The sequence below is a fragment of the Alligator sinensis genome, unplaced genomic scaffold (assembly GCF_000455745.1).
Source record: "Alligator sinensis unplaced genomic scaffold, ASM45574v1 scaffold210_2, whole genome shotgun sequence".
NCBI classification, from domain to species: Eukaryota; Metazoa; Chordata; order Crocodylia; family Alligatoridae; genus Alligator; species Alligator sinensis.
This window is the reverse complement of record NW_005841946.1, coordinates 899,029-921,485: the sequence shown is the minus strand read 5'-3', so window position 1 is coordinate 921,485 and position 22,457 is coordinate 899,029. Positions and strand designations below refer to the sequence as shown.

The window sequence follows — 22,457 nt, the reverse complement described above, 5'->3', positions numbered from 1 at the left end:
GGGGAGAGGATTGGGCCCTGTCGCGCCCGGTTGGGTGTTGCTTAGCAACCGTGCGCGGGCGCGGCCTAGGCGCCAGGTGAGGGCGGGGGTCCCTGGGGGCCGTCGCGGGGGCGGCCTCCACCTGCCACCTCTGCTCACGCGTCCTAGGGCTGCCCTGGCCCCTGCTCCCTGGGGCCTCGGAGCTGGAATTGATTTGGCTTGAAACATTTTCTTTAAAAAAAAATATATATATATATTAAAAAATATAGAGTTTGGGGTTGGGTTGGGTTGGGTTGCGGGGGAGGGGCTGGGTCCTGCCAGCCCCACGTCTCTCACTGTGGGAATAACGTGGCACATGTGAATGATTGAGTGCTTTGTGTGGTTACGTCTGATGTAAAATCATCATCATAATGATCATGGCTGTTTCTTTCGAATGTAGGAAACGGTGCAGGGCAATTTCACCATTCTTCATTTAAAAAAAAAAAAACGGATTTCTGTGCGCAGATATGAGGCGAAATGTCCTTCTTTGGAAAGGTACGTGGACTTGACCAGTCTTTTTCAGGGATGTTTTTGGGGATACGGGCAGTGCTCGGGTGCGGCAAGTTGAAATGTCGTAACTCAGAACTGATTTTCCCAAAGGAAACCATGTTATAAAGGGGGGATTGGTTCCTGAACCAAGGCCCGATACTCTTATTTTCCCCCCAAAATAATGCAGGATATTGTACTTGATCAATTATAGATGTGTAACATAGCTGCATGAATGTATTTCTATTGTCAATAGCAATCTTACTGATTTGGAAGGGCTTCTTTGAGGTGACTTTGCTGGAGTTTGTGACGGGCTCTCAGATGGGTGTTTTTGAAGGGGGGGAGTCTTCTCAGGAGTCCTGGCTGCAGGTTTTTCTGGAGTCTTGTCTGCTTTCGTAAGGAAAGCGTCCAAGGAAGTGCGGATAGATGTTCTCCAGGGAGATGGGCGATGCAGCAAACTTGTTCGCTGGCGTGGCGTCAGATTAAGCGTCGTAAAGTCAAAACTGACGTCGGAAAGTCCATTTATAAATGTCATAAGTGCCACCCGTTGTTACTTGAAACGTTTTAGGTCGAGGACTGCCTATAGCGACCACCTGTTTAAGTTTCTTTTGCCTGGTGTATGATATTCCTGAGAACAGTTTCAAGCCACTTCCCTCCAAGGCTTTTGTCTGCAACCTTGTACCTGTTTCTCTTTCAGTGTCTCTTTTTTTTTTTTTTTTTCCCTTGCTCTTCCTTTAAGGAAGGGAGAAGGGGAAGAAGGTAGTGGCTTTCTCCTACCCACTGTGCAATGATTAGTTTTTGCTATTGGTTTTTAAAGGATAATGGAAAAAAAATCACGGCACTAATGTGCTATTTGACATCATGCTGTCACCTGTCTTGTCCATTTGGATTGTAAGACTTGCCCAGTGCCAGTCACCGGTATGGGCGGCTCGGGACCCAGACAAGAAGGGAGCCCGAAAATGGTAATTTTTTGGTTATTATGATCGTTATCTCTGGCAAAGGGGGAGGCCGATACTAAAAGTTCAACAGGAGCTGCCTAGGTACAGTGCTGGACTTGCCTTGCTTAGTGGTTCCCAACCTTGATCCTGTCAAAATACAAAAAATAATAGATAAAATTGAAAGACATTGTTCCTAACATGGCTTTGCTGTCATGCTACTGCTTCTTTATTCCCCACTTTGGCTTCATGCCATCTTGTACTACCCTCCCCCGCTACTATCCTGAAACAATCTGTCTTCATCCTCCGGTACCATCCATCCTCCTTCATTCACCCTCTTTCAGATGCTTAATACCCACCTTTTAAAGAATCTCTGCCACTTCTTTCTTAATTATTATCTTTTCTTTCCCTTCTGAACTGTTGTCCTGTTTGGGACATGCTATAGGCATTTGTAAAACGTTCTTTATCTTAATGCTGCCACTTACATGTGTTAAGATATGATCAGGTAAAGCACAGCCAATATCCTGTTGCAAAGGTAGAATTTCTTAGTGCGTGCCCTAGAGGAGTTCTCAGTCTCTTTCACCCGAACAGCATCCCTGTATCGTATAAATTACACAAGAGATCTACTCGTGTCACATGTAGAACAGTCATTCAGTTGTGTTTATTCAAACCCTTTGTAAATGTGCGGAAATGTAATTTTATTCTGTTGTATATTCATTTAGGTAGAAATAGACCTTGAAGATGGGAACAGTACTTTGTATAAATTTAGCCGCAAGCTGACTTCTGAAGAAATTGTATGAAGTTTTAGATTATAATTTCTATTCCATATAGAATGCTAAGTATATTCTGCAATTGAATATAGAAGTATCTCCATATTTTAGACTAATTGTGTTGAAAATGGGACATGTAGACAACAAAATAACGTGGTATTCCAGTGTCATCCTGTCCAAGATTTGGTAAGGTTCTAGCTTCTACAGGTCAGACCTTGCTGAATGATATTTTCCAAAAAAATACCTGAGAATCTGTGTGACAAATGTGCACATTTTGATAGCTGGCAGCACACACTGCCTTATCATCCAATTTTCAATTCTGTCTGAGACAAAATATGGGCAGGTTGTGGTAGTCAGGAGTCTGGGTTCTATCCCTCAATTTGTCATTTAAGTTGCTCTGTAACCTTGGAAAGTCACTTTACTCTCTCAGCTTCTGCACATGCACAGTGCAAAAGTGGACACCGATGTATAAATAGGTTACATGACTTTCCAAGGTTACACGGCAGTTTTAATGGGAGATTGAGGGATAATACAACAAAGGAAGGGGAAATACTTTGGAAGCTGCTTAGAGATGTTAGGCTAAAAAATTCACTGCATATGCCGAGTGGTACAGCAGAATATTTGTCACACTTTTAGACTACCAGTCAAAATAATCCATGATTAACGATAAGTAAATTGCATTGTTTTGTTTGCTACTATGTACTTGCGTATATAATGGATAGATGTTCAGGGAATTGTTAGAGACTGCTCCCTTTTTTATGAGATAAGAATAAAAAAGGAGAAACTGGGAAAAAGAAACTGATTATCTCTTTCCCAACTGGTAAGTACTTGCTACCAGTAATAAAATGATCAGTCTAGGACTGTACCTGGCTGGCTGTCTCAGATTTAAAGGGCAAGCTCTAAACATGCTCCCTAGAAGAAAAGTTCTTTTTAAGCAGACAGCCCTGCAGTTTTGAGTATTGCAAACCTGGAAATCACTATGGCATAGATTGCTGTTAAACAGGAGTGGTTGTAATTGTGGCGTAAAGGTGTTGGTGGTGTTGCATAGCAGCGTGACTACCTAGAGCTGCTTGGAAAGAATAGCTTCTCTGACCGTAAGTGTGTGGACTAACATGACAATTGGACTGTTCCAAAAATGTCATGGGTTGCAAATTGGTTCACGGTTGTCCCTGGACAGAGGTGTCTGCACCTACACTGCTGAAGGGGAGGGCTCTGCATAGAACCTTTTAGGGATTGCAGGTGTGTGGAGAGAGAGAGAAAAGCCTAGACACCACTTGGTGGGGTCCCTGACTCGTATAGGGCTGGAGGGTGGTGCAGGGTGGAAGGGTTACCAGGTAATGTGGCACCAGTGTGACCCTCTTGCTCATAGTTCCTGGTGGGTTTTTCAAGGGATTCCTCCCAAGAACTTGGTAGTTTTTTAGCCCCTTCCCTGAAAGCTGTTTCACCTTCCAGGGCATAGAAGCCCTGAAGCTACTGGGTCCCTTGCTCCTTTGGGGTGGGGAGGAGGGGGGAAATGAGTGAAAGGTTTGCTAGGTGTTGATGGGGGGGCTAAGTGACCCTTGCTTTTGGTGCTTGGGGGGAGGGTGGACATGCTTGCCCAATCCAAGATCTCCCCTTTTGCTATGGAAAGCATTCTGGTAATTTCCCCTTCCCATGCTGCAAGATTCCAGATTGATTTGGGTTGGGGGAGGTTGCTGGGGGGGTAGGGGGAGCTTTGTGCTCCCCCTGCTCATGTTTCCCAGGACTCTGTGCCTTTTCAATGCCTGTCCTAAAAGCCATTTTGTCATTTTCACCTTCCCATTATGGACCCTGCAGCTGCAGGCCTGGAGCTCTTTTGGGGTGGTGGTGGTGGGATTGGAAAGGTAGCCAAGTGCTAGGCAGGGGAAAGTGGGGATGACTGTGTGGCCCCTTGCTTGTGGTGCCAGGCAGGCTTGGGGCTGTGATGCCCAGTGTCCATAAAGAGATAAAACCAACAAGGTGGCTTTCCAGGGCAGGGGTTGAAAAAGCAGCAGAGTTCTTGGGTGGGGAAGGGGTGGTCCTGGAGCACCCAGCCCCCTCAGAACCTCAAGGGGGGGGCTGCACACCTGGCAACCCCTCCACTACCTTCTACCTCCGATGAGCCTGAGGTTCACAGCACGGGGTCCTGCAGGGAAATGAATCAACAAAATGCTTTGCAATGAAGGTAAAAAAGGAGATTTTTGAGGTGGGGCTGGAGCATGTTGCCCCCTGGGCACCACAAGCAGGGGTCACTCCTGCCCCCCTTAGCATCTTGTAATCTTTCTGCTCACCCCGTGCCCCAAATGGACCTGCAAGCTACAGCACGAGGTCCGTGCAGAGAAGTGACGTTCACTTTCCAGTGCAAGTCTTGCCAAAATAAAAAAGCAAAGAGATTGGGGAGCCCCTAGAGTACCCAGCCTCCTGGGAACCACAAGCAGGGTTCACAGCTTCCCCCAACCATGTGGCAGCCTCTTCATTCTCACCCCCCACCCCAAATGAATCTGGGACCTGCAACACAGGGTCCATGCAGAGAAATGAAATTGGTGAAATTGGTTTTCAGGGCAGGGGTTGAAAAGCTGCAGTTCTCATGGGGGCTGGCTGCCCTGCCCCCCCCCCCGTCCCCAAGAACTATAAGCAGGGTGTGATACAGACTCCCCACCCCATGCCCCAGATGAGCCAAATGACAGAGGCTTCCTGTTTCCCCACCCTTGCAAGCTGTGGTCTCTATAGGCAGTAGTCCTACATGCACTCCAGAGCATCCCCTTGCCCTGCATGTGTTTGGGGGTGGGGAGGAGTGGTGGTACAGCTGGGGTTGCCTGAAGGACTGACCACACACTATGCATGAAGTTCTCTGTGTCTGGGCTGGAACATGCTGGTTCATGAGGACCAGTTTAAAACAGGACTTGGTATCCTTGGTGTGCTTTTAAAACATTTAGGAAAGCTTACACCCATCTTAAATGTTGTGCACATGTAGACTCTGGGGTCTTAAAGTGTATGTAGGACATGCTAAGCATTATGTCTGTCCACACCATTAAATGTTTAGTACCTTCTTTCTGTAAGCATATTAAATCATTGGGGTACTGCTGTGTTTTCTTGTATACAACATATACCTGCCCCCAAAATCAGTGTCGTTCCCCCTCCAAACTGGGATCTATTAAGCAGGGAAGCTTCATAGATTCATAGATGTTAGGGTCAGAAGGGACCTCAATAGATCATCGAGTCCGACCCCCTGCATAGGCAGGACAGAGTGCTGGGTCTAGATGACCCCAGCTAGATGCATGTCCAACCTCCTCTTGAAGACCCCCAGGGTAGGGGAGAGCACCACCGCCCTTGGGAGCCTGTTCCAGACCTTGGCCACTCGAACTGTGAAGAAGTTCTTCCTAATGTCCAGTCTAAATCTGCTCTCTGCTAGCTTGTGGCCATTATACAAAGCTGTTCTTTTTATTTTATTTTTTGCTGGTAAAGAAGCAAGCCTGGAAACACTGTGCATGCCATGCATCTACCAAGATGATTGTTGTTTGTCTGGATCAGCAAAGTAAAGGGGCACCTGTGCGAACCCTCTCACAGCTGTAGCTATTAGCTGTGCACTGTAGTTCATGCCTGAACCAGAGAGTAAGCTGTTGTAGTATCCTGATGAGGCTTATGGTGTGGAAACAGCACTATGTTTATAGGAACTGCCTGGGGCCTAACTTTGTGTGACAGTAAGTCCTCCTGGGTGAGTTCCTGCTGTCTGCAGCCTCACCTAGGCTGTCTTCTGGGGTGCCATACTTCCTGAGACACTGTTTCTAGGAGGACTTGATGTCACAAAGTTGGCCATCCAAAAGCAAGGTGCATGTTTTATTTGGGTTTGTATTTCATGCAAGAAAATACGATACTTAAAACATATCTTCAATAACAAATTCAATGAAGCATCTTTTTATCCAAAAATTATAGAAAGTAGGATTGGAAGGGACCTCGGGGGATCACTTAATCCAGCCCCCTACTCTGAACCATCCTAGGCAAGTTAGTGTTTGTGTAACCCAAGGCTAGGTAAGCCGCAGCATGCGTGCCAGATTGGGGTGTGCACCGGCATTTTGCTCGTCAGTTTGCCTGGCACTTCAGGAAGGGACCAGGGCTATGCTGCCACAGCAAGGATCAGGCCCTTTGCAGCTCTCCCACTGTCCACCCATGCCATGCCAACATCTTACAAGTCAAGACTGTGGATGTTTTTGGCACTTTGCCCCCAAAACATTGCTGCCCCCTGATCTAATCTCACTAAAACAACCCTTATCCACAAATGTGCGCAATACCTTAAACAGCAAAAACATCCTTTAACTTGCCCCATTTAAAGCAGGGGGAGCAGAGCATTATCCATGCCTTGCCACTGCGAGGACAGGAAGCAGTTTGTATGGTTAAAACATGTTTTGGTTTCCCACTGAAGGGGTTTTCATATATATATTTGGGAACATGTGCAGGCTTTTAGACCCAGGTTTGTAGACATGACACATCATTTTGGGTAGCTCATCTGGTGATTTTGACAAGCCTGATGTCCTAAAGCAGCAAGTATCCACAGTTCCCATCCACTTCAATGGGACTGTTGGGTGCTCAGCACATCTCAAAAGCAAACTTTTGGTCTCAGGATACTCAATTACAGACCATTTTTGAAAATGGAGATATCTAGCATCTCTGTTTTGTCCCTTTTACTTGTATTAAGGGCTCATTTTTGCCCTCCAGTGTGGGCACGGTGTTCCACTTGAGCCCCTGTGCAAGAGAGGTTCATTTGATCCTGAATTCCACTATTGCAAAAAACCTCAGATCACAACAGGTCAGAATGTTTTTGATGGTCTGAGGCCCTATTTGAAATCTCAGGGCTTATCTTGTGAGCCCTCTGTAGGTGTTTGCACACCTAACAGTATACATATTGTGTTGCACCCTTAAGAATGTTGTGGGACCCTGGTTGAGAATCACTTGTACAGACAAATCTGGCTGCTGGTTCAGAGTTGCACTGATTTCGGTAGAACTCATTTACAGGACTGGAATCTTTATTGTTCTCTAATTCAGTGAAGTGTGAACACCTTGTTTTCTTTTTTTAAGGCCTTTAGCTATCTAAAAATGCCATTAGTATATGGAATGGCTGTAAAAGACAAGCAGGCTAGTTGCTGGTATGTCTAGAGCTGTGAAAGTATGGAAAGGTGTCTGTTTAGTCAAAACAAGCTCTTATGCATATTGAACTCTCATTGAATATAACTTTGAAAGGAAAGTTGTGTGCATTTTCTCCAGGTAAACCAGCACTGCAGCATGTTGTGCAAACAAGGACAGTTCAGGATATTCATCTTGACTTAAGCCCCTATTCCTGCTTGACAGATCCTTCCTGGCGATCCGGTAGGTGGCAGTCTTCTCCTGGTACTGAATCAACAGCTCAGCATGCAGGTAGGTGATACTGTGCTGCCGGAGGCACTGTTTTGTTTTTTTTTTTAAATGAGACTTAAAATTAAGACTCTGAACTGTATGGCAATTCAGAATGGCCCCCTGCTTGTGGTATTCTGGGTTGCCAGGTTCTAGGTCTGTGTGTAGCTCCCTGCTTATGGTATTCAGCAGCCCCCTGCGTGTGGTGTTCTGAACTTTGTGGCAATTCAGAATATTTTTACAAGGTCCTGAGTTTTTTATATTATTGAATTAATACTTTCAGAAGTTTGAAAGAAGGGTTTTATAGGGTGCCCATTTAAAAAATATATAGTGAATACATATTTCCACACTTTCCTGCAAAGTATGTTTAACAACAGTAGTATTCATTTTAAATGTGGGGCCCAATTCATGATCCAACTTCATGTATATCTTCCTTCTAATCTGTTATGTTCAATATCACAACTCTCTCTCTTTCTTTTTTTTAACCAGGATAAAAGAAATACCACTCAAAGCCAGTTCTTTTTTCTGAGCAGAACTGATACAGAATGCCTGTGAGTAACATGCAAAAGCTTAAGACTTTCTTCAGGTTTTAAAATCTTTCCAGAATGGGGGATCAATCTCTTCTACAGCAGATGCATAGTGATGTGCTGATAGGCAGTCCATTAGCAAAGGACAGCTATGATTATGCCTCTCTTCTCAACCTTCATATTTCTCCAAAGCCTTCATCTGCAAGAGGTAATGAGTCACATAATCAAATGCGTCTGGAATCTACTAACGGTGGCATTAGGAGCCATCGGGACTCCACAGTTTCAGATGCTGTTGCCTTCCTGACTGATGATAAATCTGATAGCTCTGCAAACACAAACTTTTCAGCATTCAGTCCACGGGAAATAATGCTACTTCAGTTAACCTTGATTGAAATGATGCTCACTAAAGTACAGTCGAAGGAAACTGAATACAGCATAAGACAGAAGTACTGTGATATAATTAGAATTCTTCTAAAGGAGACACAAGCTGACTCAAAATTAGTAAGCTCTTACAACTATTTTCACAGCTTTTCTTAAAAAAAAAACCAAAAAAAAAAACCCCCAAACCCTAAACTTCACAAAACTGACAAATACTTTTTTTTTTTTTTTTTTCTTCTTCATGTCTACAGATCTGGCTGTTAGGTAGCTCTGATAAACTGTTATCTCACATGGCTTCAAAGGGTACGGCCTCCCTTGTGTATTTCCAGCTAAAGGAAGACGTAAGTTTGTGGGGTTGCTTTGTCTATATGTAACTGAAGGTAAGGATGGATACTTGGTGGATACAGTCCTTCTAGTTGTCCATCTAACTGTTGCTGACCTTTTGAAGTGGTCAGATTGCATAGAACAGCATAGTCTAAAAGCTAAATCTTTCACAGCACAGCCTGTGTAAATGGGCAGCATCTGATTGTGATGGTGGACAGTAGGATTTTCCATGCCCTCAGGCCACAGAGCAGTAGCAGAGCTGCTGGCTTCCATTTTTCATCTGCAACCTCCTGTCTGCACAGTAAGCAAATCTTCTGTGCCCCCTCCTTCCAAAAGGGGTTTTAAAATTTAGATAGTGGGTCTCTGTAGCTGCCATCATTAGTGTTGCTGCACGTGAAGTTCCACTTTCCCTCTCTTCCAATCCTAATTTTTTTTATCACTGGAGATTTTTAGAGCTACCTTCAAAAACAAATAGAAAAGGTCATACAAGATAGCAGTATATGGGCACCGAGGTGGGGTGAGCCTCACTGACAGTACATTTGTGAGGTATTGGCAGGCAGGCTTGTAGGGTTCGTTTTGTAGTATGCTAAGGTCATTAGAGGACAGAGTGGCCAACCTGCCGTGCAAGTGGCATGGGTGGCATCTACGAATGGCATTCGGAAGATCAGGGAAGGAACAGGGCACACAGCAGCAGACAAGGCGGGAAGCCAAAAACAGCACAGATTGGGTAGGAAGCACTGGGCAGAGCAACAGAATGGGATGGGAATGGCACTCAGCGCAGGCAGGGCTTGTAGCAAGCCTCCCAAAAAGGGAGGCCCCCCTACTGTTATAGATGATGGTATGTTTGAGTATATTCTTATGTAAAGCCTCACTCAACTTCAGGAGCCCATGGTTGGGGGTGGGGAGAGAGGGAGAGTATAATTTAAAATGTTAATTTTAGGTGGAAGGTACTAAGCTTTAGGCAAAGGAACAGAGATAAGCTAATGCAGAGGAGAGCTAGGAAACAATAGAAAGAAGCCTGCCACTTGGCTTGAGTGCGTCTAGGAAAACCCATCAAGAATGGACCAGGATAAACAAAGAAAGGAGTAGATTTATTTTAGGAAAAACAGGATTGAGCTGAATGTAAGGTTGGGGCCAGATTTGATCAGGATCTGGAAAAGAAATGACTCCTGCAAAAGATGATAGAATGAGAAAGATAGGGGCATGAAATGGAGAGAGAGAGGTTATTTGGAACCAACTACTGTGGGGTTGCTAGAATTTCTTGCTCCTTAGCCCAGTTGTAAGTATTTTGATCAAATGTCTGTAACTAACTACTTTATGGGTGCAGTCATTTATATATTTTTAAAACGTTCATTTCAAGTAATTGCTACTGGCCTTTGGATTTAATAAAGGAATTTTAGCTGAATTACTGCCATGGGTAATGTGAGAGGCAAGAATTTTTGGGATGGTCTTTTAGCGGACCAGATATAGTGGGGAAGAGGGGTTTGTTGTTGGGGTTTTTTTTTGTTTGTTTGTTGTCTGTTTTTTGGGGGGGGGGGTTGTTTTTAAAGATAAGCTTTCAGGGACACGGTACCTTTCCTTGGGTGCCCTCAGGAAAGGTACCTTGTGCCTGAAAGCTTGCCTAAAATCTTTCCTCCCTATGTCGTTGGGCCAATAAAAAATATCATTCCAAAAAATCATCTCCTCTTATGTTTCCTGGACCATCAGGACTACAGCATCACTCCACATAAGACCTCCATGTTTTTTCTCTGCACGACTGTATTCTGTTTCCTTTTGCCTTACCCTGCACTCTTGTTTGTAATTTAAAATTTTAAATGTTGTATAAGCTTACAGTGTACAACAGCTTTAACTAAAGATATATTTATAATATAAATTCATGAAAGTGATTTTTCTTATTTGTTTTTTAGAATTCATTAAATGTCACCTGGCTGGCATTTTGTTTGAAGACTCTTTCAGAATTCCCAAGGAGTGTTCAAGCAGCAGAATGTCTATGGACTCTTACAGCAATTATTAGAGATGTTTTGAAAGATGAAGATATGTGCAAAGCAGGTACTGCATATTAATAGCATCAAATTATTGTAAGTGTCCAGTAGAGGTAGGAAGGCTACATATCATGTCTGTAGCAGGGCAGTAAGGCTGCCTGAGTATTCTAATGGCAGCAGGTTATTTTCTTTGTCAAAGGAAAAATGTATGTTAGAAAACTAAAATTAAGTACTCTCCAAAAAAAAAAATTGAATTTGAAAGATGGTCTGATGCCACTTCAGGGTGTAAAAAAAATATTTTAAATGGTCTGCATAATTCAGTTATACTTCAGGAGCTCAACTTCAACCCTCTTTAACATAGTGATTGTTATTACAGATATAATGAAGAAGCTTTTCACTCCTCTTGATGCCGTACTTGAAGGATTTCATGATTCCATTTTGTTTCATCATTTTGACAGCCACCAAGATGCATCAGCACACTCTAAAACCTCAAATGACTTAATTGCTTTCATAGATTTGCTTGAAGTTCTTGTGGCCTGCAGATTCCAACTAGCATTGCATTTCAGATGCCAAAGAATTTTATTTTTGAAAACTACTTACATCCTGGGCCTTGCTAGTTCATCAGTTCATTATTTAATCAAGAAGAAGTCCATTATGCTTGTTAAGAAATGTATCCTTTGTAAAGCTGGTGAAGATTTCACAAAAGGATTGTTACTAACACCATCCCTACAGGATCCTTATTTAGATATGGATATGGTAACATTGGCTGCTGCTCTACTGGAAGCTGTGGATTTGGGGTGGATGAATCAAATAACTGTTAGTGAAAAAGCCTGCTATTTCGGAGGCAGTGAAACTCAGCCTAAAGGTGGTGTCCGCACTGGTCCTGACCAAGTAATCATCAGAGCTTTAAGCTTGATTTTACTGAAAGCTTTAGAAACAAAGATCCAGAACTCTGCTGAGGAAGCTGAAGTCAAAGGTAAATCTTTCTTTTTGCAGTTTGAATTCATTAAGCAGCATAAAATTTTAAAGCTTACGAGTGATCCAGACAAAGCTCTTCAAAATTGCAAACAAAGATCCTTGAGACTTAAAATAGTACAGCAAAGATTCTCTCCTTTTAAAATTCAGTAAACCATATGTTTGGGAACACCTTGTTTAGGACTTGCAACAACTGATGATCTAAAGCTATGACCTTAAATAGGGTTACCAGGGCTGTCCCTAGGTGGGGGCAAATTGGGGCGACTGCCGCAGGCCCCGCACTTTGTGGGGTCCTGCAGAGCTGGGCAGACCAGCTGTGGCAACTCCATGCTGCCCCCAGTGACTTCGCGTCCAGCCGCTGTCTGTTGTGTCCCCCACTACCACCACCACTGCCAATGGCACGTTCTTTGGGTCTGGGGGCGTGTGGGATCAGAGCAGGGGCAGGGCCCTGCATGGGCTGATTTTTGCCCCGGGCCCCACACCCTGCTCAGGTCAGCTCTGAGGGTTACCATATTTCCAGTTCCAAAAAACAGGACACCTGTTGGGGGAGGGGGGGGGCAGTCCCCCATCCTCCCAGGCCCTGCTGTTGTCCCTCACTCCCAACCCACAGTCCCGCACTCCCATGGGCTAGGCTGGTGACCCTTATTCCCAACCTGCAGCCCCCTGTCCCTGCTGATGGCCTGCACTGCCGACCCACAGTCCTTCCCGCAACCCCGCCAGTGCCCCTCCTGACCTGCAGCCCCCTGCGCCCCCAGCCCTGCCGGTTTCCTTCACTCCTGACCTGCAGCCCCCTGCCCAGCCTTGCTGGAGGGGGCCCTCAGCTCCCCTGTCATGACCGGGTTGGAGTGCAGCGGCTTCAACTCGTGGGTGGCAATGGAGTGAGTCCAGCATAGGCTGGAGGGAGGAGGAGGGGAGGCCTGTGGCTTTCCCCCCACTCTGGACTGTGGCACCTGCACTGTGCCAGGTGGCCTGGCCATGGCTCCTTCTGGGTAGCATCTCCTGGCTGCCCTGCCCCTGCAAGCTCAGGCACTGTCCCCAGTGCCTCTGACCTGACCATACAGCTCCCTGCAGCCCCTGAAGGCCCCCCCCAACTTTTCCCTTCCCCTGCTGGAGGGGCAGGTGCCTCCCCCTCACCCCCCAGCCCCAGTGGCCAGACAGCTTCCCCAAGCATTGGCAGGGCCTTCCTCCCCACCCCCCACTCAGCCTCGCCCATCTCTCCCCACATACCAATCCCCTCCACCCCCCACTCTCCATAAACTTACCTGCATCCAGCTGCTGGGGCTGCTTCCACCACCCTGCCTGGCCGTATGCCAGCCACACACATGTGAGCATGCAGGCACAGTTGGCACCCCTTGCCTCCAGTCGCCCGAAGCAGCTCCTTGCAGGCTGGAAGGCTGCCAGTCTGCAAGGGGAAACCTGTGGTTTCTTCCTTTTAAAGAAGAAAATGTGTTTTTGTTTTTTTTTTCCACAGCAGACGGAAAACCCGGTTCCCTGGTAAACCAGCATGCCGCTAGGGCAAGCCAAGGAATGCAGTTCTATCAGCAAACTCCAAGTCACTTGTTCATATTTCAAAATACTGCCTGAACAGAGATTGGAGGACCCAAGAAAAGGACATGTCTGGGAAAACTTGGACATATGCTAACCCTACCTTATCCTTGCCTACTATCTTTCAGTAGTGTTAAACCTTTTGGTCCTGCAGGCTGGATAAGTGGGACGGGGCCAGTCCTTGGGCCAGATCCCAGATGTGGTCAATGTGTGGATTTGGGCCTCACTTTATCTGATTCGGGTGCCCTGTGCCCAGATCCTCCCTTGTGCCACCCAGATTGAACCTGATATTGCCCCAGCCCCATGCGCTCACCCTAGTGTGCAGGGCTACACTATCTGCTTGTAGGGCTCCCCTTAGGCCTGGAAGTTTGGTAGCTGGGAAGCAACAGGTGATGCTGTTCTCTCCCCCCAGCTGCTAAACTTGGAGTCTGGGTGACAAGACTCCATGTACTGTCTGTGTGCTGTGGGCTAGGAGTTGAGCACCCCTGGTTTATCTTGCATCTGGTCAGTTTGTGGAACTGTTACTCCTGGTTTGTTATTTGATGGTGTAGGAGAGCATGAATATAACGGGGCTCATAATCTTGGTTGAAAGCATTAGATGTTATTGCTGGACAAAAATCGTAGGTACTATGAGACAAGAGGATAGCAATAATAGGAGAAGTGGAGGAAGTCATAAAGTGAAAGCATAATAAAAGCACAGGAGATTGGTTAGGATGTGGTTGCAGATATTGTTTCACTCTCTCCTGTACTAACCCCTGGGATTGAGTCTAGTATGAGTAAGGCACATTTTTCCCTCCCCTGCTAATATGCATATATTGCAGAACGGATGAGGCAGGGGGACACATGTTCAAGAAAAACAGGAATGGTTGCTCTGAGACCATGTTTCTGGCTGAATAGTGGAAGGCAAAGACTTGTTGGATGTTCCTTGTCAGTCGGTGGTTGAAGTAGTGAAAAGTCTAGGTTGATGACCAGTGTACAAACGGGGATGGAATTTATGGGGGGGGAACCCCCCCCCCCATAAATAATGGTATTTTGAGTGTGATTTGGAGTGTGGATTGTGTTTTCTTCAGTATTGATGAAATCTTAGTAGCTTCTGAGCTTGTTTGTTTTTTTTATATCTTTATTGTAAATACAGTAGATTGCTCAAGCAATGTTGGAAATAGTATTGTGACTAGGGCCATAAACAGGGTTTTAAATGCTGCCCCTGCTGCCCAGCTGAGCGGCACAGGTAGTGGTTTCAAAGCCAGCAGGGTTGGGTACCAGGGCTGGGGAAGCTGTTCCTGGCTCTGGGCTGTGCATACTGCCTGTGCTGTACAGCTGAGCAGCACACGCAGTGATATATATATATATATATATATAAAATTTTTTTTTTTTTTTCTCTTTCCCCCAAGCCTGTGGGGTGGGGAAACTGGGCCACACAAGCTATCCCCACCCTGGTTCCTGACTTCCTGGACTTTAAATGCTATTCCCACTCCCTGGATAACAATGTGGGTAGCAATTTCGAAGTCAGAAGGGTAGAGAACCAGGGCTGGGAAAGCTACCCTACCCTGGTTCCCAGTCCTGTGGGTTTTAAATACCACCCAGCTGAGTGACTCATGCAGCAATTTTAAATTTAAATTTTAAATTAAATTTCATTTAGAGGGCCAGGATTCAGGCTGTCCCTTGCCTTGCTTCCCTGCATCTCCAGCTTTAAATCACCCCATGTGTAGCCCCATTTGGGGTACACACGAGACCATTCAAAACCTTTTTGGGGAGAGGGTGCCTATTGACAGCCTGCTTGTTCCCAGGCAGGGAAGAAGACACTGTCGAGTGATGGGCTCCCCTGAAGGTGGAGGTGGCCAGTAGAGATGACCATCTGTCAGTGGCATGTGTGTTGGAGGACTATACAAGTAGATCTCCAGATTTCTGCAAACCAGACCCATCTTTTACAGAGTGTCCAAATGTTTGACTGTAGTACATCATAGCATGTTACCTGTTTTAATACTTGTCGTCAGAATTTATCTATCTATCTCCTGAAAATACATAAGGGTTTTGGTGTTTATGGACAGCAAATGAGTAAAATTAAAGCAGACTTGTCTAGATGAGAACTGTTTTAAGATGTGCATTTCTAAAAGTTATATTTCTCAAAAGTGGAAGAACCTCTAATTTATTCAAATTCTTATATATATAAAAAGTCTTCAATTAGCTTAAACTATCACTACCACCACCACAGTCTTTCTGTGTTTAGAACTACACATGGGAAATTTCAGATAGAAAGCAGTGATGCTGCTTCTCTCAAATGATGCTGTAAGAGGTGACTTTAAAATGAGGCAGAGGAGCATATAAATATATTGCTCAGGTGGAAGTGGATTTTTTTTTTTTTACTTTGCTAAACTGGGTTAAAATTACTTAATTTCAGCACATCTAATTTACAGGTATTATCAGATGCTGTTGAGTTACACATGCAGATTGGAAAGTTTCCTGATTTTTTTCAGTCCGAATAGTAACTGACCATGCATGATCATTTAACATTTCTATTCCTTTCCTGAGAAATTGAAGCAAGCCATAAAACCTCATTTCAAGGTGAACTGCATTACTTGTTTTTAAGCAAATTTGGTTCTTATGACGCAATAAACTTTGTCACAGTATTTAATTTCCATTTAGATAAATTACTAAGCCTTACCATTCAATCTGTGACACTTTTCCAGCTCCATAAACACTTCTCACCTAAGAAATGTCATCTGATAAAGATCTAAGCCAGTCTTTTTCCTATTTTAATTTTTTAATGCTGAACATGAGGAACTGGGTTAGAGAATACTTTTAATATGCTTTGGAAATGGTGAAGAGTTTTATACTTTTCATCATTGTAGAAGGGTGAATATGATGTACAGAGGGAACTATTTTCCAGGTATCGGCCACAGCATTAAAATGGCATTCTCTCTTGGGAGAATCACTTTACCCTCATGTCCTCAGGATGTATGTGGCAATGCAGCTAATGGAGGCAGAGAGTACAGAGATGATATTTTAAAACTAGAAGGTATTGTAATTCTAGCACGAGGTTTTTCAGGAAAAACCTATAAACTCACTCAATAATGTAATTTTCTGGCAAGGTTTTCCTTTGTATCCCTTAGCATTTATCTTAAAATACCACCCACATATGCAAAGGCACTTGTAATCTCTGAAGATTGGTTTAGATTGAAGACTGTGACTTGCTCGCATCCTTTTTATACATTTCCGGTGCCCTGCTTACAGAAAACTGAAAGCATAAGTGCTATGCAGCCGCTGATGTGGGAGTCCATCGTCAGTGATTTGCAGAGAAGGGCTCTGGGTCTTCACCCTCTGCTGGATTGTTCCTTTACAGAGGAAAGAACAAGTATGAGAATCTCAATTAGAGGTTCTTGTCAATTCATTTTATGCAGTGTCTGCAGTCCCCGTTCTTTTGTGGGAGGCTAGAACCATGCAGTTTGGGAACCAAGGGGAAATAAGGACCCCCAAAGCAAACATGAGGTCTCAGAGGTGTAATCCTGTTCATTTTGCAGTTGGATGCGGGGGGGGCTGACTCCCATTGCATCCCCAAATTTTAAAGGTTCCCTGCCCTCTATTTTTTTTTTTTTTCTTCTGGGTGAGGCAGAAGGAGTGCAGGATTTCCAGGCTAGTTATCAAAAATTTGCACATGTTCTTAAATTGCATCCATTGCCAAGTCTTCTGATTAAAAATCCTGCATGTAATCAGAGAATCAATTTTCATATTAGACTATTAATAATGTAAGAATTTCTACATGTAAAATATTTATGCTTGCAAAGATATGTTTTGTTTTGTACCTGGGCTAAATTTATTGTGCTGATGGCTGTTTCCAAACCACGTGTCCCTTGGATTATTGACTCCAGAAATGGTACCATTCCTCACAACCTTTTGATGCAGTGTCAGTGCAGCTGAGCCAAGGGCTGTGTGTTTGCATGACTAACTTCCATCCTATCTACTGTTAATTTAAAGACATGTGTTTTCTGTCATTTTCCTGTGTTGTTAAAAAAAAAAAAAAAAAAAAGTGTCACAGTTACACTTTCTCTATTTTTAGAAAACCTGCGGTGTTTCATGTCCATATTATTAACCTTCTTGAAGAACCATCTGAAGTCATCTCCACGTTCTTACCCAATTGAACATCCTTGTGAATGGCTTTCCGTGGTCTTTATAGAACAAGATGACGACATGCTGGAAGCTGCTAAAGCATTATTAATCATTTATTTAAAGTTGAATAGGTTAGTACATATTTTATTTAGACCTCTGTAAAATACTTGCGTGTCTCTGGATTGCATGATCTCACTAAATAATAGTAGTACAGTAAAAGCTCTGTTATCCAGCATCCCTTGGGAATGGGGGATGCCGGTTAATTGAGCTGCCCCGGCTGCTGCTTCTTGCATCGTGTCTGGGGTGTCCCTCTGCCCCTCCCACGGCATTGCCGTCCCTCTTGCCGCATTGCTGCCCATGAAGGTTGGTCCCACACAGCCTGTTATGACCCCGGGCCGTGGGGGCTTGGCAGCACAGGCTGCTTTGCCCCGAGCCATGGGGGCTCGGAGAAACTGGAAGTGCCACAGTGGGCGCTTCTGGTTTCACTTTATCTTACAAGCCGGCATGCCGGTTAGTGGAGCATGCCAAGTTTGTAAGATGCCGGATAGCAGAACTTTTACTATAATATTTTTGTCTTTGATCAGTAAGGCTAATTGCACCTTGTCATGCATCTACAGGTGCATTGCAAGCAGGTCCAGGGAGGTTATCTTTCCGCTCTATGTGGCGTTGGACAGGCCGCAGTTGCAATACTGTGTCCGGTTCTGGGCACCACACTGGGCACTGCACTTCAAGAGGGATGTGGCTAGCTTTGAGAGGGTCCAGAGGAGCGCCACTCGCATGGTCGAGGGGCAGCGGGCCAGGCCCTACAAAGGCTGAAGGGCCTGAACCTATTCAGCCTCCACAAGAGAAGGCTGAGAGGGGATCTGGTGGCCTTACAAACTCCCCAGGGGGGACCAGTGGGAATTGGGTGAGGCTCTGTTCTCCCTGGCACACCCGGGTTTACTAGGAATAATGGCACAGATTGTTAGAGAGAAGGTTCAGGCTGGACATCAGGAGACATTACTTTACAGTTAGGGCTGCCAGGCTCTGGAATGGGCTCCCAAGTGGAGGCTGGACACATCTGGCTGGGGTGTTATGACCCCGGCACTCGTTCCTGCCCAGGGCAGGGGGTTGGACCTAATGATCTGTTTAGGTCCCTTCTGACCCTAAGCACTGTGAAACTATTGCATACAAAGAACTTGGGAAGATGATACATCTTAACAACCTCTCAGTGGATTGATACAGCTAGTTCTTAGGGGTGTAGACTAGAGTATAATGTGATATCCATTACCTGGAGTGCTAGTGGGAACTCAGCCATTTTTTGATTTAACTGGGTTTTGGATAGCCCTGTTTATCAGAGCAGTAATTTTCTGTTAAGGCCTCAGTCCTGGCCTCTAATTCACAACAGCTAGCTTTGTGTGATTTGAGTGACAGATATGTGTATGTTGAAAGGCTAGACTGAGCATTTATGAATGCTGACATTTTTGAGAACTATTTAGCATTAGGAGTCAATGTTAAGAATGCAGAGGGGCTGAAGTACCTCAGCTCCAAGGACTGAGCCTAAGTGAACTTCTCTCCCGTCTTACAACAAAGGTTTCTTAAGCCAAACTCCCATAGCTTGGTGATGACTGACAGCACTAGTACCTGAAGTATGTCCATTTGTCTGATGTATGAATTTATCATAAAACTCCGTTTCTTTCAACATTGTTTAATTTCCTGTATGGAAATTGGGACATTATTATCCTCATGTTTAAAAGATGCTTGGCTTGGTGAATACCTTTGTAATGTCAAGCTTGAATGATGACACTACTGCTAAGAGTGTTTTAGGACCAAATCCCAGTCAGCCTTCTAAGGAGCCTCATGCTTCAGTATCACAGTGCCTAAAATTTAGACCTCTCTCCCCAGGAGGGCAATCCTAATCAACAGAGTCCAATTCCTAAGCTCAGAGGAGGAGTAGAGGTTGAGATAAACTTTAGTGCCTAGGATCTCTTAGCTGCATGCCTCCCCCCTGCAAGCCAACTCAGCATCTAGGCAAATTGGGTCCCCATGGGAGGCTACCTCAGTCTTCCATCATGGTATAGCAAAGTGAGCATACTTGCTATACCATGAATGGAAGCCTGAGGCAGCCTCCCAAGGGCGACCCAGTTTGCCTAGATGCTGAGTGTGGGGGCATATGCAGCTAAGAGATCCTTGGCGGCAGGGTTTATTTGAACCTCCGCTCCTCTGAGCTTAGGAGTTGGGCTCAGGGCTGTGTGGGTGGTGGTTCTGTCGTGTTGGGAATACAGATGGCTCAAAAGAGAGATGCTTGCCTAAACCAGAATGCCTAACTGAGAGCAGCAGTGAGTTTGCACTTGATTATGGTGGCACCTTTTTGCCCAATAGGCTAGCATTAAAAGCACTAACCTAGGCAGTGGGAGATCAGAGCTGTAGGCTGTCCTCAGCCTGAGGAGATTCAAGGACATCTCCCACTTCCAGGATAGTGCGCTAGACACTGGATCACACACGGGGCTGGGGCAGGGCAGCTCCCCACCCTTCCGGCTGAAGTTCACCCATTGCCCAGCCAAGCGTCCAAGTTTCATGGGCAAGCAAGAGGGCATGTGCCTCTGTTCTAGCAAGGAGGACATTCCTCTGGGACATGGCAGTCCTGGTTTCTGGCCCCTGTTGCCAGTGTGATTTCTCTTATTGTTTTTTAAATCAATCACTGTCCAGCAATCCTGGCAGCAGTGACTGGAACCCAGTAATCCCCCCATGCTCCCCAGGAAAGTGCCCTATTTACTAAGCCACAGAGTGACACTCCTTGTGGGCTCCTTGGATTGTTTTAGGTACCCGAGAATTAGAATATGGCCTGTAGATCATTAAATCTATATTTAGATGCCTAAATCAAAGGCTGCCTAGAATCTTAAAAGTAAGACTACCTACTTTTTATTTTTAGATTTGGAGAAATTAAAACAAAAATACTTATTCATGTGCTTTGATGTAACCTAAAAATACCTAGTGTATGGAGTGGTACAGTCATAAGATTAAACTTCAGCAAGTATGCCAGGCATCTTCAAACATCTCATCCTTCTCCCACTTTGAAAATTCTTTCCCTTTCACTGATCCCAGATTTCAAAACTGAAGGGTAAGCAACAACAACAAAAGATGAGTTTTGCAATATGTTAATTCAGAGCATTTCAGAGTAAGGAGGGAAGCAGATTTCGAAGCTGTGGGACCTTCAAAGAAAATGCCCAACCTGCAGTTCCCCTTTTTTAAAAAAAAAAAATATTGGCTGGGGCTTCTGATAGAGCAGTTGTGCTATGCTTAATATGTAGGTGGAAAAATTTGCTTTAACTGTGTAACTAGTAGGACATAGTACTCATCCTGCTTATCTTCTGTACAATGCTGAACCGGAGCTTACTAAAAATCTTGAGCAATAGCATTTTCCAGATATATGGATTTAATCTGTTTGACTAATAACTTTTCAGATTATGGCGTGCTGCTGCTGGTGATTTGTGCCTCGAAGAAACCTGGGACGATCTGACACATGAGAGCGGTTGTAATCCTCACTGCATCTTTTTATATCTTCTGAAGAACATTTCTTTTGATTCCACAGTTCTTCTTGATTTTTTGATTTCATCAGAAACTTGCTTCCTCGAGTACTTTGTAAGATATTTGAAACTTCTTAGAGAGGGCTGGCACCATTTTGTCAACATCTGTAATTGCTTTGATGCTGTAACTAAAGGAGGCGTGTGTGATTCTTTTGCTACCTCTCCCCACCAGGGAGAAAGATACTGTCAGACTGTTTTGAGATGGCAAACTGCCTGCTATGATCCAGAGCAACAGACTTCGGCATCTGTGGTTTCTTCCCATGAGTCTTTTGCACCCACAAGGCAGCATTGTGATGACCAAGTTGCAAAATCTGACCTGTCTAACACAGTTTCCTTGGGCTGCCTTCAAAGCCTTGTTAATTATGACAGCTCAGAAGACTCTGATTCGGAATCCGTTGGAAAGGAGTCTTTGGCAAACGTGAAGCAAATGCCTATAAATAAACAAGGCAGTACAAAGATAAGGGAAGCTGTTTCCAGGGTCATAGATGATGAACCAAATACATTTGAATCAAAAATGTTGCCTCTGGGACAAAAAGGTTCTAATACCTCGTCATTCTTGGCATGTAGGCTTACTTCAAATAACCCACCCCCCATAGAAGGAATGCTTCACAAAGCAATGAAATGTTTGGAAGAACTACAAAAGGCAATTTCTAGGCTACAGAGAAAAAACCTTTTCCCATACAACCCAGCTGCACTTTTGAAACTGTTGCTTCACATTGAGAGAATCTGTAAGAGCATGAACCCATTGTAAGGCAACAGAGTGCCAAGGCTGACACTTTGAAGTGATTTCTCACTAGTAAGCAAGGGACTGTTCCCAAAAGATAAACATGCTCTGATGCTCAGACTGTGAGGGACATTCCTTTTGGACTTATCGGCGTGTTTAAACTGAGCTGGCTAAATTGGATGCCAGCTGACACTTAAAGATAAATCTGCAGCTGCGTTTTAAGTATCCGGTCTGCTGTCTCAAAGCCCCAAATTTATTTCCAGTATATGTGACAGTATACTATACGTAAGGATGAGTTATTAGGTATTAACAAATGACAGTAAATCAGTGATTCTCTTGAAGATCTAATGTTAAAGTACCTCTACTTTAAAATGTTAGCTGTAATTCTTTCTACTGTCATTCTAAGATCTGAAGACGCTGCTAGATTGGCAGTGCTTTATGGACTGCAATGCAGTGATAATTCCAGATTCTAGTGCTTAGAAGTAGAGATGTGTAAGCTGTTTGAACCAGAGAAGGTTTTATGTTTGAACAGGGGCTACCCTGGTCCACGACTGGGGTTTCTGGGCATCATCATTTTGTACTGATAGTACTGCACTCTTCCACATCTGTGTTTTTTAGTACTAAATTGTATTTGGATCCCCCTTTTTGCCTTTTACCATAGGCCTCAGCAGCTAAAAGTGCTGCAGTTTCCTGGGCCTGAAGTCAAACTACAATTTCACTGAAAACTGTTTCCTAAATGCA

At 44.6% G+C, this 22,457-nt stretch overlaps 1 protein-coding gene across 7 annotated transcripts; it reads left to right on the top strand.

Moving 5' to 3' along the window:
* LINS1 (lines homolog 1) lies at nucleotides 1–21,780 on the top strand. Of its 7 annotated transcripts, XM_014518241.2 has the most exons (10): nucleotides 1–76; nucleotides 419–513; nucleotides 7,466–7,615; nucleotides 8,081–8,142; nucleotides 8,311–8,619; nucleotides 8,748–8,837; nucleotides 10,728–10,869; nucleotides 11,179–11,778; nucleotides 17,377–17,557; nucleotides 20,870–21,780. In XM_014518241.2, the coding sequence occupies exons 4-10, from the start codon at nucleotides 8,137–8,139 to the stop codon at nucleotides 21,741–21,743; spliced, it is 2,202 nt and encodes a 733-aa protein (XP_014373727.1). In that variant the 5' UTR covers nucleotides 1–76; nucleotides 419–513; nucleotides 7,466–7,615; nucleotides 8,081–8,136; the 3' UTR covers nucleotides 21,744–21,780. The 7 variants fall into 7 exon arrangements, with proteins under 7 accessions (XP_014373727.1, XP_014373726.1, XP_014373724.1 ...); XM_014518240.2 differs by having other exon boundaries at nucleotides 7,550–7,615; nucleotides 8,081–8,619; XM_014518238.2 differs by having other exon boundaries at nucleotides 8,081–8,619.
* Nucleotides 21,781–22,457: the final 677 nt, after the last annotated feature.

Excerpts from the sequence above, each read along its gene's own strand:
- LINS1 (XM_014518240.2), top strand. The coding sequence starts at position 8,197 with ATGGGGGATCAATCTCTTCTACAGCAGATGCATAGTGATGTGCTGATA. Across the intron at positions 8,620-8,747 it reads CACAAGCTGACTCAAAATTA|ATCTGGCTGTTAGGTAGCTC; the intron begins GTAAGCTCTTAC and ends TCATGTCTACAG. Across the intron at positions 17,558-20,869 it reads ATTTATTTAAAGTTGAATAG|ATTATGGCGTGCTGCTGCTG; the intron begins GTTAGTACATAT and ends ATAACTTTTCAG.